This window comes from Leptodactylus fuscus, chromosome 4 (assembly GCF_031893055.1).
Source record: "Leptodactylus fuscus isolate aLepFus1 chromosome 4, aLepFus1.hap2, whole genome shotgun sequence".
Taxonomy (NCBI): domain Eukaryota; kingdom Metazoa; phylum Chordata; class Amphibia; order Anura; family Leptodactylidae; genus Leptodactylus; species Leptodactylus fuscus.
The window spans coordinates 98,674,134-98,692,232 of record NC_134268.1 but is presented as its reverse complement, the minus strand read 5'-3'; the positions used below and the strand labels follow the sequence as shown (position 1 = coordinate 98,692,232).

General features: G+C 38.9%; 1 protein-coding gene across 1 annotated transcript in view; it reads right to left on the bottom strand.

Annotated features, from left to right (window-relative positions):
* CDKAL1 (CDKAL1 threonylcarbamoyladenosine tRNA methylthiotransferase) overlaps positions 1-18,099 on the bottom strand; it is a 538,831-nt gene that overhangs the window by 120,253 nt on the left and 400,479 nt on the right. Inside the window, exon 13 of the mRNA XM_075270938.1 lies at positions 12,984-13,046. Coding sequence (XP_075127039.1) covers positions 12,984-13,046 — 63 coding nt within the window. The remainder of the gene's footprint in view (positions 1-12,983; positions 13,047-18,099) is intronic.

Below are 18,099 nucleotides of genomic sequence, written 5' to 3'. Positions count from 1 at the left end.
CTGTCCCAATAAACTGCATGTGTAGTGGATTTCTCCTGCTTTTATTTTATAATCACTCTGACCTGGAATATTACTTCGCCATACACTGGCATTCTGGTGATAGTACAAGGATAGATCTACATTCAAAGTCAATTATTTATTTCCAACTACCACAGTCTCCATGTTAAACTAGAATTGCTGATCCTAATCTAATTAATCTAAATATGATTAAAACAGCCAGTATAGAAAAACAAAAACAGTTACCGTATTTTCCAGCATATAAGACAACTTTTTAACCCCTGAAAATTTTCTCCAAAGTCGGGAGTATTCTTATACGCCGGGTCTAGTCTCCAGGACTATCAGAGCGCATCCCTCTGGCCGTTGTATCCTATTACTGGAGGCTTCCTGAAAGCCTGGGGGATGGCAAACATCAGTCCATGGTCATGTAATGAGGGCGCAGCTCATCTTTGTTTATCTCATAGCCCTGAGGAGATTGCACACCGTGCATGTAATGGCTCGTTCACATCAGCGCCCGGGAGTCCGTTCTGCAGGTTTCCGTTTCCTGCACAAAACTGGACAGGAGATGGAAACCTGCAGGCATCTTTCAAACCCATTCATTTGAATGAGTTTGAAAGGTGTCTGGCCGTGAGCGCCGGTGAGCGTTTTATGATCTCCGCAGCGAAACCGTTTTTTTAAAACCGGACACAGAGTCGGACAGGCAGTACTCTGTGTCCAGTTTAAAAAAAAACTGTTTCGCCACGGAGAGCTCAAAACGCTCACCGGCGCTCACGGACGGACACAATATTATTGTTATTGTGGTTGTCATTTTCATTATTATTGTTACCCTTGTTGATATTATCCTCATTATTATGATGTGTATTCATTATGAGGCAAGTACAGATTGGGTTTTTCCTTGTATTTTTTTATGCCTAATGTATTTTTAAGTCCAATATAATTTATTATTTTTCAGGTCACGTAGATGAATTGTATCTTGTTGACCATATTTTAGCATAGTTTTCATTTGCTATTCCTATTCAGGGCTTATGGGAATAAGTTGTTCGTATTAGTTTATTATTTTTATAGATTGAATGCACTTGATAAAGGGAATTCACATAACGAAACACGTTGTGACTTTTTACCCCAATAAACAAGAATATCAAACCTATCCATTGGGTGGACTGAATTGATCCATTTTTTAAGAGCGCAGTTTGTCCATTCACTGCCCAAGGAGGTATCCATCAGGCATTTGTTTATCTGGTTCATTTGACACCTCTACTCGTACCAGGACAAAGACGCTGTCGCCCTCGTTTGGGTCTATTATGTGCTCACATGCAGTTTTGACTAATCACAACCCCAGAAGTTAAGAGGCCAATCAGGCTCCTCTTATCTAATTTTATCTGTACAACAATCAATACATCCCTACCATACTACACTATTGCGCGGCTCGGCGTTTCTCTTCTCTGTTTTGTGGTTTTCTCAGGACTTGATATAGTCACAGCACAGTAAAAAAAAAAACTGTGCCTGTTAACAAACCGTGCACCTGTGTGTTCATCACATGACCATGGACCCTATATCACATGACCATAACTGATTTTTATCCACTTAAAGTAAGCACAATGAATGACAGGAAGTAGAAGTCTATAAATCCATGAGGAATTGATACAGAATGTATATTGGAAAATTGTACAACTTTTCATTATATAAACAACATTTGTGCTTCAGTATATGCCTGAAACTGGGCAACTCCTTTAACATCTTTAGGTTTTCAGACACTTTGAGCAGATTTTATTAAAAGACAGAATGGTACACTAACACTAAAAGACTGTCAATACAACAAAGGAATAATTACAGTACAGTAACTAGTACATGTTCTCTAAAATATATGTTCCTACACCACAACAGTGCAGTAAAGACGTTTGCCTGGAGATATTGACCCTTTACTATACCAGATCAAAACCACAGTAGAGGTATACCATGGAAAACTGCAAACTAAAGGCACACAGCTCAGAAGAGAAAAGAAAGTAAAGATCTTGTCCTAGAAATAGACACCGCTTGTGTTGGTGGCCATCAACATAGTGCTCCTCTCTTTCTGGGATGACGCACCAAGTGTCCCAATATAGAGAAAAAATTAATTGTCGCCTAGGGCAAATCTAATTCAGGTCCAATCAAGGTTCTCTTGAAATAAATGCAGTTGATGGTACTGTTTTCTACAGTGTTGTCCACTAGTTTCTATTTCTGTTTCTAATGTGCCTCATCAAAATTCCATGTAGAATGACATGCCAAGGAGCAGAAGAACAGAAGACGTTGTGAGGCTCGATAAGCATAGTCTAAGAACATGTCTGCTAATGTGCGAAGAGCGGAAAGCAACAGGAGCCTCAAGTTACACCTTTACACAAGATTGTATGCCAATTAAAATCTGAAGTATGGAACATCATGGGAAGCCAAGAAGCAATTTCTTCTCTTCGCCTTGACAAGTCCTATTTCACTCAATAGATTAACCACACTCAGTTGTGATAATTGTACATTTTTATTTCCATTATTTGCTACAAGAAAAAGCCTGGAAAAGGAATCATCAAGTCCTTGGCAGACCGAGGTAGGAATGACTGAAAAAGGAAGTCCAGCATTTGGCTGAGATCACTTCCACCCTCCGTCTTCAGACTATACTGCAATAAAAATGGAGAGATACAAAGAAATCCGTGCAAACTGTGATCATGAGAACTGATAAACAGTAATGTCATCCTGCAAAACTGATGTCATTTACTCAGGTTATTTGCCACATTCAACAACGTTCTAGTAGTCTACCACTCTGAATGCGGTAAGTACAGATGGTACCATTACCATAGTACATAGGCATCATTCTCTCCATACAATGTGCACTACTCAGAGTCACCTACTAAATGCATTATACCACTATTAATGACTTAAGAATTACATGCATGAAATTTGTAGGAAGTAACTGTAATTTGTTTAATGAATCCTTTCCCATTAGTGTACCAGTGCCACGTGGGAGATCTGCTGACTGACAGAATTCGTCTCAGGTATACAGCACCTCCTAACTCCATGTTGGAGAGAATGTGAATATAAGTGGTAGTAACTTATTTAAATGGGATGCAGATCGTTCCTTACATTTTATAGTGACCGTGCAGCAATACTGCAGCTCTGTTCCCACTGAAGTGAATGGGAGCTAAGAAATCATTTTCATGCAGCCATTGTGTAATATTTTCCATAAGGAAACACTCAGCATGTCTCATGATTATTCCACAATAGAACAAATTTAGAACAAGTTAAATTGTTCATAGATTTTTTTTCTTTAAATAAGTCAAATATTTTTGGCTTGCACATATTCATGTCAAATTAAATAGTGGCCTCAAACTATACAATAAATTGTAATTATGTTCCTTAAAAAAAGTTTAGTTATATGATTAAAATCCAACATACGTACATATAAGAGTCTCTTACAGATAAGATGCTACATTATGAAGACAACATAAAACGGGGTGTGGATTATAAAGACCTACTGTATCAGATTGCCCAAAGCATCCCCAGAAATACACTGCATGGAAAGAAAAAAGGAACGTGATCCCTCCAGTTATAATGACAACTGGTTACAGTATTTTTAACTTATAAGGGTCTATTCTGGGACACAGTGACCACATTCAACATACAATGCCACAGGCACAACCAAACTGCGCCACATGTGACTGATAAGAAGATCAAACTGATCAGCATGGACAAGTCACTAGCAAAATGACTTTATAGTATAGAGCACGCAGTGACTGGCTGTCCAGTAGCGCACCCCTACATTACAGTGCGGTACCACATCTGTACCAGGATGAGCTTCTGCTTTATTTTTTAGTACACAGTATTATACAGAATCCTGAAGAAGATGCTGTCCACTCTATACAAGGTGATTTATAGCTCCCATCAGCTCTTTCTGACTGAAATATGAGAAGACTTATTTTAGGGCAATTTCAGATGTGGAAAAAATGGACAGTACACAGACAAACATCTGATTCATTATAGTGAATGATGCTATTCAATTGTCAGGGTTTTTTTTTGCTTTTTTTTATTCACAGACTGAGGGCCAGTGAGAATAAATAAGTGCATATGCTATTTTCTTTTGTTTTTTCTTTACTTTTTTTTACTTTTCTTTACTCGTCTAAGCCATTGAAGTCTATGGGATCATGAATAAAACAGACTGCATACAGACATCATTTGAGTGCCAGTCTGCGTTTCATCTGTTTTTCACATATTCGTTGTTAGGTGATGCTAAAGATTAAGGAAGGCAGCATCTTTTTTTATGTAGAAAAATAAAAAATAAAAAAAGTATTACATGGTATTACACACTAGGATTTACAATGTCTGTTATTTTATAGCTCTAGAAACAGATCATGCAAAAGCAGCTATAGTCATTGCATTTTTTGATTTAATCAATATTAAATTATTTTGTTCTTGTTTTTTCTTATTGTAGGCTTACATTTTTGTAGGCTTCAGAACTAATGGGGTTTTCTGGGATGCATTCATTGCTGGCCTATCCAGATCAGGGGGTTTGATGCATTGTGGTCGGGTACCACAATGCATCAGCTGTTTGAAATTGTGCACCGCTTTCTCTTCATAGTGTTACATTCATCAGTATCATACAAGTGAATGGGCTGCAATAATAAGTACAACTGCTATGCAATTGTATGACACTAGGCTTGATAAGTGCCGAAAAGGCTGCAACGGTCACCTGAATGCTGCAGTCTCTGCAAACAGCTTATTTCATAGGGCTCCTGGGGGTGTTGGACTCCCCCAGTGATTTTCAATTGATGAACTACCCTAAGAATAGCTAATCAATTGGAAAACTCCTTAAGGCTAAGGCCCCATGTTGCAGAAACGCAGCTTTTTTTGTTGCAGATTTTGCTGCGTTTTTTTTTTTTTATAGCTAAAGCCAGTGGCTTTAGCAGAAGGTAGAAGTATAAGAACTCCTTTTATGTTTTTTTATTCCTTTTGTAGCCATTCTTGGCTTTGGCTCAAAAACCGCAGCAAAATTTGCAACAAAAAAAGCTGTGTTTCCGCAACAAAGGGCTTTAGCCTTAAGGAGAGTGAAGCTCTTAAACTGCAATGTTTTCAACTTACAACTTAAAGATAACATTTCATGGTTTGGTACGTCTTTCTTCAAAGCAGCGCCTATCGCGCTGTACTGTGTGAGCAGGGAGGAACGCCTCCTCACTTTGCTCACAGTGCTCGTCCATAGACGAGTATTATCAGGAGGGGAGGAGGCGTTCCTCCCCGCTCACACTGTACAGCATGATAGGCGCTGCTATGGAGAAGGACGTACCTGACAGACCGTCAGGAACGCCCTTCTGACTGTAAAGAGCTACGGCACCAGGACCAAAACCTCTTTACCCGGGGCACAGATCGGGAAAGCCAACAGTGCGCTGAATTCAGCATACTGACGGTTTTCCAGCAGTATATAGAACTGCCTGTGCCTCAAACCATGAAAGGTCCTCTTTAATTCCGGAAATGAATTAATACTGTAACTTGAGGAGTCTCGTTGTATGTGTCGTGCACGCACACAAACATTAAAGTTACAAAGGGGGCAACACGGTGGCTCAGTGGTTAGCACTGCAGCCTAGCAGCGCTGGAGTCCTGGGTTCGAATCCCGCCAGGAACAACAACTGCAAGAAGTTTGTATGTTCTCTCCGTGTTTGTGTGGATTTCCTCCCATCCTACAAAGTCATACTGATAGGAAAAAAAAAAAAAAGTACATTGTGATCCCGTTATGGGGCTCACAAACTACATTTAAAAAAACAAAAAAAACCATTAAAGTTACAAAGAATATTCAATAAATATCAATAAGTACATAGATGAAACAATTAGGAATCAGCCTGTAGCAGCATGTATAGGAATGTCCTGCACATAGACCCACTTGCTCACAAGGAGGTCCAGTGAGAATATTCAACCTAGACACACAACATGTTCACTGGGAAAGCATCTCCTGTTCTAGCTTCAAATTCCCTATTAGCTCCTAACAATGTAGCAGCGGCTTTTTCCCATGCGTCTAACCATCCCACAAGTAATTATATTTCCAAGTAATTAAAACAAATTACTCATTTTTGTTTCCTAATCTAATAAGCATATGCTTATATTGTTATTTTCAAAGAGCTCTGTAGGCAACATGCATACATCAATACTGTTATTACCATAACTCAATTATTATTGATATCCATTTTATCCAAGGAAGATGACATGTTAGATTGACAAAGCTGTGTGGAATAGAGAACTATGTGCATTCAGATTTGTACAATGCAGGGCTTTAGTCTAAACACATGCTGAAAGGACATTTCCTTACACTTTCCACTAATAATATAAATGGAAACAGAAGTAAAAGATCAATTACTTTATATACTTAAAGTGCAAAGAAGGCAGTTACAACCCAGATTTAACATAGTAACATACCTGTGATAAACATGCTGGCTCATCAGTTCTACACTGTGTCTTCAGTAATCTATAGACAGTGCTTCTCAGACTATGAGTTGAGCCATCATGAGGTACAGAATGTTTCCCAAGCATCCTGCTGTCCCAAGAAATGATACCTCTGGCCCATCCCAAGCCATCACAGATCCACTTCTAACTATATCATTCTTGTTGAAAAATGGCTCCTGGAACACATTCTAAAAACGGCCTTACCACTGGTTCCACAACCACATCAATGTAACGTCAAGCTGTTAGTGTACCTGAAACTGAGACTAGAGTGGTCCAGGTACTGTACATTATACCAACCCATATCATAACCTAGGAGCAGGACCAGTGTGATGTTCCCTTGTGAAGAACTCTTTTTGGTGTTGCTCCACTTGTCTTCAGGCTAATCTATGGCGATCACTGCATCTGAGACAAAAGCGGGGCTCATTGCTGAAGAGGAAAAGCTTCCATTATAGCCCCCATTGCCATCTTGCGCTACACCACGATAACCTTTAAAGGGGCTCTATCAGCAAAATTATGCTGTATGAGTCCCACATATGCGTGAATAGCCTTTAAAAAGGCCATTCAGGAACCGCTAATGTTATTTTAACCCCCCCCCTGTTTTAAAATAAAACCCTAAAAACATATATGTAAATTATACTTATTGTGCGCAGTGGGCGGTGATGCACGATTGGACGTCATCTTGTGGCACGCCTTCCTCTTCTTTCTTATTCTTTTGTCGACGCCCTCTGGTCCTGGCTCTTCCCCGGCTTCATCGTTGTCTTCTTCCGGCGGTTCAAATCCGATTGCTTCAAATCCGGCGAGTGTGCAGTAGCGCTCCCTCCGGAGCTACTGCACACGCTCTGGCGTCATTTTTCCTCAATGGCAGTGCGCACGTGCCAGATTTGAAGCAATCGGATTTGAACCGTCGGAATAAGACGACGATGAAGTCGGGGAAGAGCCAGTACCAGAGGGCCGCATATGTGGGGCTCATACAGCATAATTTTGCTGATAGAGCCCCTTTAAGAGCAGTGTTGAGAGGCTAATGGAATATATGTAGCTAGACGTCTTCCTTCTAGCCCAATGTCACGCAAAAGCCTTCTGATTGTTTGTGTCAACACAGTTTGCTGCCCTATGCTTGGAATGTGACAATTTCACTTGCAGAACAGAGTGGATTCACTACTTGCCATTCTTCCAATCAGATAATCCATCTGTGCAGAGCTTCACCTCCGCGCACCTCTTGCTGTTATTCCAGTTTATCATCATTCTTCCAACCACAGGGACACAGTGCTGACATCTCAGCCTAGGCTCATAGCGAGTGATAAATCAAGGTCTTGCAGTTCAAGGATTCTACCTTTCTCAATTTGCTAGAAGTGGTAAGCAGCATGTTGACAAACATGAGGCAACACAGTCTTCCAACACCACTTGACATGACTTTTTGAGGTTTCAGGTGGCTACAAAACTTTACTTTTAATCTGGCTTTTATGCCCCTCCCACATACCACGGATTGGGGGAGACAGGCGACTGAGAATTTGATTTGCATAAACTTATGGATGGTTGTTCTTTTGCAATTTCAATGTTGAGTGTGTGTGTATATGTAGATAGATAGATAGATAGATAGATAGATAGATAGATAGATAGATAGACTAATTTCGATTTACATTCTATTTGGTTGAAAAAAAAACCTCATTTGGCAGACATATATGTACATGAACATAAACACTGAATGCAAATTAGCTTCAGCATTGTCATAGATGAGAAATTTCCCTTATACTTCAAGTACACAAACTTATTAAATCTCTGCGAAATATCTGAGGACTCAAAGCAGAACGTTTTCTACTGAAGTCACAGTCTACAAAATTGACAATCTGACAGTTAGTTGAGATCTATATTGCTTCTATTTTCAAGAATACCTTCCAAGTTTAGAGATCTGTACAATACAATTTGCTGCCAAAAACAACTCTTCTGCTTATGGCTATCCTAATCTAAGGGGAAACCTTTCCCCAATACATTAGAAATCCATTTACTGGTGTCCTAGGATAATAGGTGGCCTAGAGATTTCAAGCTTCTGGAATAAGAAAAACATCAGTTACTGTGAAATGAGTTTAGTCTAATTTTTCAATTTCATGCCCCAAAAATACTCAAGTGCTTTCATATCTTGGCAGCTGTGAACTTGGCTAATGTTTCATAATTAGTGGCTATTAATACAATACTTTTCAACTTAAGACAAAATCAAAGATGACAAAGGGAAATGCAATTAACCTTTCAGACGCACTTTGTAGCTCACCTGCAAGCTTTCAGGAGCAAGCGCCATGTGTGCATTAAAACAGACCATGAGAATACTTCTTGGCAGCTGGAAAAGTCGCTCGCAAGCCCGACAACTTATAATAATTTATTAAAAGGCTCTAAAACAAACATCAAAAGGGATGTATCTGCAGTCACATTCTATTCCACATTGCCTAATAACTAATTTGTAAAGGAGTGTGTAAGTCTTTACAAGTAAAGCCAAAATCATTTGAGGACACTTTGATATAATGCCACAAAGGATATGAACAGAGGAGGCAGCAGGAGAAGAGAATGGCCACGTGCCATTAAAAGTGCTAATAAAAGAATAATGGAATTTCCTTGTACTATGAATAAAGACTATCTGCTGCACAAGCAGATAAAGGATCGAGACAAGTATCAAACACTGCCCCACTTTTGCCTTTACATTGATTGATCTGCTCCAGCTTTTCTTGGACTTAGGCATTACCTTTCAGGGAAACATTAAAGAGCACCTGTCACCTACATAAACGTTAGACTGCCATTTTGTGTATCTAACCTGTTCTCACGAGAATACAGCCTATTGATTCAACACTGAGAAATCAATTCACAGTGAGAGAATCAGCTTGGCTTTTGCTATTATTATTCTGTCCACCAAAAGTGTTTCGGTCATTGTTTCCAACCACTGCACACGAATGAATACCAGGATGATGTACAGGTCAAGCTCCAACTCAATCGTCTGGTGACACCATCAAAGTTCACAGTTACATAAACAATTGACACCCATTGTAGACCAGATTTTGTTGTAATTTCTTTGCCAGCAGATATTTCATCTGTAGCTGAGAGTCTATGGAACAACTGAATGTTATAAAACTAATGTGTTTTATCTCTCCCTCTCTCTGCAGCTTGCAGTCTTTGGATAACAGATCCACTGAATAGCTGCAATCTCATATCTATTGTCCGCCTGAAATGTACAGAATACCAGCCAAACAGATAATCTTTTGGCCTCCTTAAGGTAATGTAGCCCTATAAACAGTGTGAGGGCTACATGAATGGAAAAAAAATCTTCACTCGAGGTCTTCTTTATAAGAAATTTGTTGTTTGGTCAGAATCCATGATCTTAGTCCTTTAATGCACAAAGGGGTTACGGCTACAACCAAGAGGTGTCACTAGCAAGAGGCTAAAACTTCAGCTTTAAAGCATACTTTTTATTTCATTTGACTTTTCAGGATACCGTTTTAAGCATTTTCCCCCTCTCCATACTGTACCAGTAGCTTTCATTCATTTTTGAGTCGGTTGGGGGTAGACTTGCTGCCATACTACACACAATAGGCAGAAGAGGAATCCGCTCTGTAAGGGGTAGTTCACATGAATGATATTGCAGCAGGACCCACCAAGCAAGTTCTGCTCCCATTCATTTCAGTTGGAGGGTTGGGCCATATGAACTTATGCTAATCTTCTCTCTCACTTAGAAACATCCCCAAGATCTTGCAGGACTTATATAGATAAGTACTAAAGTTGTGACATCTTTATTTCGCAAAAAAGGTTCTGGTAATACAATTTTACATGCCACGAGTTGCCATCCGCAACACACAGTGAAATCCGTCCCCTTAGGTGAAATGGTTAGAGCTAAGAGAGTTTGCTCAAAGGAAAGGGATTTTGTTGCTACAAAACAGGAGGTGCAGGACAGATTGATCTCTAGAGGATGTCCTAGGTGGTCACTCAGGAGAGCTGAGGGATTGGTAGATGGAAGAACTAGAGCGTCTTTATTATTGGATCAAAAGAGACACCCCAAGTGTATGTCTACATGAATTTTTTTGAATAACGCTGAATTTGTTTTTCTGTTCGATGTTGGGTTTTTTATGGGACCAAATGTTCCTATTCATTAAAAGCTAAGTTTTATCTGGATCTATCGTTGTGCTGGATATATCTTTTTTCTCATGCATTATGTCTTTTGCCTAAACCCAGTAGGCTATATCCGTGCATAACAAGTTTCACGTATATACATTTTTACCGGAGCATCGAGCCGTGAATCATTGTGATAGAGAAGTACTGGCTGTACTGGTGTGTGCAAAGGACTTTGGTTGTGTTAAAAATGTACAGATTCTGGTGTGGATTTTAATACATTTACATTAGTTTCTGGTGCAGATTCGGACATGTAGGATTTTATTTTATTTTTTTTTTTTTTTAAATCCATGCCCCCCCCAAAAAAAAAAAAAAAAAAGAGAGAAAAGAAAGAGAAATTGACATGCTTCAAATTTTAAATTAAAAACCATAGGTTAATTTCTGCACAACAACAAAAAACCTTATCAACATTATATACATAAGAAATAGCTGATCAGGCATTTCCTCTGTGTCCAGGCAGGACAAGGACATGGAGACCAGTGGGGTTGCAGTTAGGTGTAGGAATAGCAACAATGGGGGGAGGGATCAATGAGGTATCTTTTTTTTTTCTTTATTAACCCAACCTGCTCTATTGCTTAAAAAAAAAAGTTATCTTGTTACACAAATTCTTTAAAGAGGACCTTTCACCACTTGGGGCACATGTGGTTTTATATACCGCTAGAAAGCAGACAGTGCGCTGAATTCACAGCGCACTGTCAGCTTTCATGTTCTGTGCCCCGGGTGAAGAGCTATCGGTGCCGTTATCGTAGCTCTTCACCGTCAAAAGGGCGTTTCTGGCAGTCAGTCAGGAACGCCCTTCCTCACAGTAGCGCCTATATTGTGAGGTGCACGTCCATAGACAAGTACTGGGGGAGGCGTTCCTCACCGCTCTCACAGTACACACAGAAAGTACTGTGAGGAAGGGCGTTCCTGACTGACCATCAGAAACGTCTTTCTGACGGTGAAGAGCCACGGTACCGGAACTGATAGCTCTTCACACGGGACATAGAACATGAAAGCCGGTTTTCTAGCGGTAAATAAAACCGCATGTGCCCCAAGTGGTGAAAGGTCCTCTTTAAATATACCAAATGTGACTATTAAACACACTTTAAACCTTCTGAAATCTTCTGATGCGTCTAATAGTCTGAATTCAAGCAGTGTTGACAAGAAGATGACTTGGCTCTGGAAACTGAACAGTCTTGGCAGTATGTGGCTGCAGCATACAGTATACTGTACCGTGTATATATAGCATGTTTTATCTGCTTACTGGACAGTTATATCTTAAACACAAATTCCTTTAAAGTTCGATTTCGAGTGAGGAAATTGCACACATTAGTACACAGCACAGTAATTCTAGGCTAGTCAACCTCACAGTCTCTGATATGAGCTCAACACACACTATGTACCCTGTCTTTCTCACCTATGAACTCAGTGTAGCCTCTGTGTTACCTAAACGGTACTGGATCTGCTGAGAGGGAGGGCTGACAGTAGGATGATGGTCTATGGGGTTTGTAGCCATCAGCATAAGGCACTATGGCTGATATCATGATGGGACACCTGAAAAGGTGAGTGACAACTATGACTGGCAAAGTGAGGAAGTACTATGGCTGGAATAATGGCTAATGTGGCTATTGTGGCTGTGACCTTTAAACATCAGCTGTGTATAATCCATAAGATATTTACAATAACATTATTTTTTCCTTTTACGCATCTTATGGTCCAGTGCTCCTTACCATTCACAAATACAGTAATAGGGTGCATTCATACTGAGTAAACGCGTGTGTATTTTTGCAAAATACACGTGTAAAAATAAGACTCCCATTGACTTCAATGACATTTTACAGGCATATTTTTACAGGCGTATTTTTACACGTGTAAAAAATATCATTGAAGTCAATGGGATAGCAAAATTTACAAGTGTAATTTTACTCTACAAAATAAGCTAGCATTTACTCAGTGTGAACTTAGACAGTAAATATTTATGAATTTTGAGATAAAGTTAACACAAAACTAAACAAACTAAGTAATATGTAGATTGATAGGACCATGAATAAAGAAAAAAAAAACCTAAATAATAATAATAATGCATATCAAGAATAATTACTTTCTCAAACAGGACACTTTAAAGGGGTTATTTAGGAATAGAAAATATGACTGCTTTCATTCAGAAAATGCTCCACTTAATCTTCTTAAGAAGTCACATTATGTCCATTGGCTACATTGTCATGCTACAACTCATCCTACTTATATGAATGGGACTGAGTTGTAGCATGGCTATGTGACCAATAGACATGATGTTACTGCCTGAGAAGAGGAAGTGGAGCCCTTTCTGAAAAGACCCCTTGCAAGTACTGTACTGACCAATGGAATAGTCACATTGATAAGGGTTGCCTATGGCAGATGATGTCTTTTACCTTGTGGTCATATGGGTTGTACGAATGAAACAGTTGGGACAGTTCTTTTGTTCGCTGTTTCTTCTACAAAGAGAAAAAAAAACACAAATTAGACATATTTGAGGCAGAAGACTGCAGGTAAACACCTGAGAAGAGTGGTCTACTTTCACTAGAACTTTCTGCTCGGCAGGAGTGAAATTGCTTTCTCCAGAAATGGACAGGGGTGGTAATGGATTACAGCTGCTTAGTGTAATACAAGTGTGGGATTAATAATTAAATTGCTGTTGTAAATAGAATTGCTTGTTAAGTGATCTATTCAAAGGTACACAGTTTATATCACATTCCCTTTGAAGCCGTGTTTACCTAAACATGGCGGAATAATCTGTTAGTAAACACTTTCACATCTGACAAGCTCTACAGGGGAAGCAATGCCTTATACTAAATGATGTTCCAATGGAGAATACACACTGACAGTGAACAGTGCAGGGCAACAATCCCTAAAATGTGTGTCCTGGTCAATCTCTAGCTCTTGAATTCCTCCTTCTTAAGCATATGATAGTCATGAGCCTTGAAACACCCTACAACAGTATGTGTATGTGTATATATAATATATAATTTTGCAACCAATTTATTTCTTCATAGACTATAATGGGGTCCGTTTGGTTTCTGCTCGAATCATGCAGAGGGAAAAGTGCTACTTGCAGTACTTTTCTCTCCGTATGATTTGAGCAGACACTGAACGGAAACCACACGGACCCCATTAAGTCTATGGGGTCCATGTGGTTTTTTAGCTAACCACTTTTTAATGCATATAGGTTTCCATTCAGGGGTCCCCAAGCGGACTCCCCAAACGGAATACCGAACACAGATGTGAACCAGCCTAAGGCCATGTTCACATATGTGTCAGAGTCTCCGTAGGAGACTCAATCGCTGTGTCCTCCAGAAGTCAGTGGACAAAAAAGTCCTCAACACTCAGTTTAAAAACAACAGACACCCAATAGGCCCCACTATAACCAATGGGGTTCCGGTGGGCTCAATATGTAACTGCTATTTTAGTGGCCCACCTAAATATATAATACTGCCATATTATTATGCTGTCTTGTGTGTACGGCTCCTTTGCAGACCTATGTATCTATAGACTACAGAAAAAAAACTTTGTAGTCTGATCCTACAGTCATGTGTTACTCACTACTGACTAAACTGCTTTAATCAATCCAGAAACTATAGGAGTTTGTCAACAGAAGTGAATTAACATGATTGCAGAATCAGGCCACATAGATGACCACTTTGTCATTTGACGCTAGGTTCACATTAAGGCTCGTCTCGGGTGTACGTGGGGACCCAAAGACAGAGAGCCCGTTACCTGCAGACGCCATAGACTATAATGAGGTCCTCCAGTTTTATACTGAAAATGTCAGAGAGTAAAGTACTCCGTGCAGGACTTTTCTCTCCACCAACAGATGTGAACCTAGCCTTACATGTAGAAAAAATACTGCAGCTCTGGGCTCTAACTTTTGCAAAAATTGAACCGTAGTACATTACTGAAATATAGTAACCTTGAGATGAGAATTTTTGAGCACATTTTTGTCATTCTGTTGTCATTTTCTCATTTTAGGCTAATTTAGGACACTTACTGAGAAATAGAAAGAATGAAAAAATTCCTAGTAACTTACAATTATTAAAGCAAGATGGGATCATAAAGTGGAGTTAGATAGGACATATGAATGGATACATTTATTCTGGGTCCTTTTGTCTGTACTGCAACATAAATACATAATAATTACATATGTCTATGTAGTTTTTTTTTTCCTTTTTATATCTGCAGATATTCAAGATTCCAAGTAATAGACATCACAGAGCCATGTGGATTGAATAGAGTCTCCATCCCACTATATAATTCAGTGTACATAGCAATGCATACCATCCTTCATGACATGAACCTTACAATCATTAATCAAAGCATTCAAGTATCTCTTAATATTACAATTTCCTTGTACACAATAAAGCTTTAATTAAGTTTTCCTGGTTTTAATTAAAATCCCACATATGCTATTCCCTTGGAAGGTAAGAATTACTGAAGAAATAACTTGATCTGCTGTCACATTCAAGTGAAAAAACACTTCCGATAAATGATTTGGCAAAGGCCATTATTTTTCACAATTTACCATATCGGTTGCAATATTAGTAGTTTTCATCGAGGTATTGAAGGGAAGATATGTTTGACCACTGTCCTTCTATACCTCCCTTATGGCCATATCTCTGGCCATAGATTAAGCATTCTGAATAAATTCCACTAATTTTCAAAAATTTTAAAGTAATGTCTTTGGCTAACATCTGCCACTGGGCAAATGCTCTGTGTTCCAAATTATTACGCAAATGAAATTTCTCTCCAATTTTCCTAAATGGTCGATGCAAATAACAGTCAGTATAATGTTTGAATCTTCAACTATTAGGGTCCATTCACACGCGAGGCGGTTTTTGTGCTTATTTTGTGCTTATTTTTACGGCCGTAAAAAGACGTTTCCATTGAGTTCTATAGTAAAATACGCCTGTATTTTTACGTCCGTAATTTTACGTCCATAAAATAACGGACGTAAAATAACAGACGTAAAAATACAGGCGTATTTTACTATAGAACTCAATGGAAACGTCTTTTTACAACCATAAAAATAAGCACAAAATACGCCTCGCGTTACTCCGTGTGAATGGACCCTTGGAGTGTTAATCAAATTATACTGGACAAACCTCCCAGTGATAACTTTTTTTTAACAAATAAAATAATCAAAATCCACTGTTCCAAATTATTATGCACAACAGAGATTCTAAACATTTTATAGGTTGTAAAGAACTGAAAATGTTCATTTATTGAATATGCAGCACTGTGAGGTCACATTTACTGAAATCAAAAGCTATTGCAAATCAAAAACATCTTAATAGACCAAGTTACATGTTAACATAGAATCCCCTCTTTGATATCAGCTCCACAATTCTTGCATCCATTGAATTTGTGAGTTTTTGGATAGTTTCTGCTTTAAGTTCTTTGCAGGTTGTCAGAATCGCCTTCCAGAGCTGCTACTTCCATGTGAACTACCTCCCACCTTCATAGATCTTTTGCTTCTCAATAGGCTGGAGGTCAGGGAAGGGTGGTGGCCACACCATGAGTTTCTCTCCTTTTATGCCTATAGCAACCAATGTCAGAGGTGTTCTTTGCTACACGACATGGTGCCATATTTGGCGAAAATCGTTTTGGGGCATTTGTTCAAATGATACGGTTTTACTTATTATTACAGTATCTGCATATTTTGGGGTGACTTTGAGTTTATAGTATTTTATATATAAATTTTTCTGCCTGTGAGAGCTCTTTTAGGCACCTCATTACAATATATTTTATGACCTTTATTCGGTCCATATTACAATTCAGTAGTGTCTGTACTTCATATCAGGCTGATAAGTAATGTATGATATTTCCATTTCATTCAACCCCCCTTCTCATATAATTTTTTACTTCTTTTTTTTTTACTTCCTTACATGTGTTTGTGTATTGTAGATGTATTTTTTGTCCCCTTATGATTCTTTATGTGTGTTTCTATTTGATTAATAAAAATTTTGTATTTTTATAAAAAATCTGTTTGGCAGTTCAAGCCTTTTTTTGGCATCATTTTTTGCATACTCAGAACATTGCTAAGGCACTAACAGCCCACATCCTTAATAGAATATAGTGGAAAAATTTTCATTAACCTTTCCCCTATACATTTAAAAAGAAAAAAAAATAAAATCTCAAAATGACAGTTATACTTTAAGGGTGCCATCTGTTCAGACTGACACGCATTCCAGATTGCCTACAGAAACGGGTATATTTAGAGGGATACACTTCTAAGTATACAACTTATGGGAGAAACTTGCTTCTTTAAAGCAATCCTAGCACAGAATAGGAACACCCTCATCCCTAGGGCATAAACAACATTACCAACTTAAAGGGATTCTATCATTAAAATGCAATTTTTTTTTATAACACTGTGTAAGCGGCCATTTTCTTGTAGCCGGCAGACATGTGCAGTCGGCTTTGCCCTAGGCCTGAGGCCTAGAAGATTGAAGCCAATCCCCGGAAGAAGACACGAAGAGAGGCCATTCCAGAAGAAGATGGAGGCAGCGCTGGAGAGTTCTCTTTCAGCATTAGGGACGCCCCCAGTGCTGTAAGAGAACTTATTTGCATACTGATGGAAACCAGGATTTATACCAAACAGCGGTCCGGAGAAGACATCTAAAGGTAGGAGAAGAATAGCCTTTTTTAAGGCTATTCCGACATGGTACCCAGAAAAAATTGCATTTTAGTGATAGAATCCCTTTAACGTTTATCATCACTAGGGCATATGCACTACATATGTCCTTATTTTTTATTTCCCAGAATGCTTTGCAGCACAGACCAAAATCATATACCTCCTACCTCTGTCAGAGGATCTCCTTTAAATGTGAACATATGTATTAAATGAACTTTGGCCACACCTTCTCATTTTCATGTAACCAACTGGCCACTGAATATGCACGAATAATTCCTATCACAGATGTTGAAAAAAAGAGCAAATAAAGAATGCTGGATTTCAACAAGCCCAACCGCTCTCATGGGAAATAAGCTGCTAGCTTAGGGGTCTGGCAAAAACTTATTACCCTCACCCTATTTAGCTTAGCCATTGTATATAGGGAGAAGTCAGGAGGGCTAGTTTTCATACAAAGGTTTACCAACAGGTAGTCAAGATGTATGGCCACCATAAGGGCTTTACAAAGAAGCTTAGTCCCCAGGCGCACTGTTGGTGGTCTAATGTGATCTTCACAACCATCTGTGATGAAAGATCATTTCTGACTGGATGTTGAAAGTGGCAATAATCCCATAAACTGCTTTATCAGAATAGAGGTACAAGCATTTAGTAATGTAAATTATACATACAACAATTATCTAATGCCATAAGAGAAGGATTCTGCAGCTCTTGCTCAGTGTTATCAGGAGTTAAACTTGGTATAATGCAAAAGTACATTATGAATCTATGAATGCAAAGTAGAAGCTGCGAGGTTGTAAAGTGCGGTCTGACACCACTATAGTAAAGAGTCTCCTCTTGGATGTATAACCTGCATACATTAATAT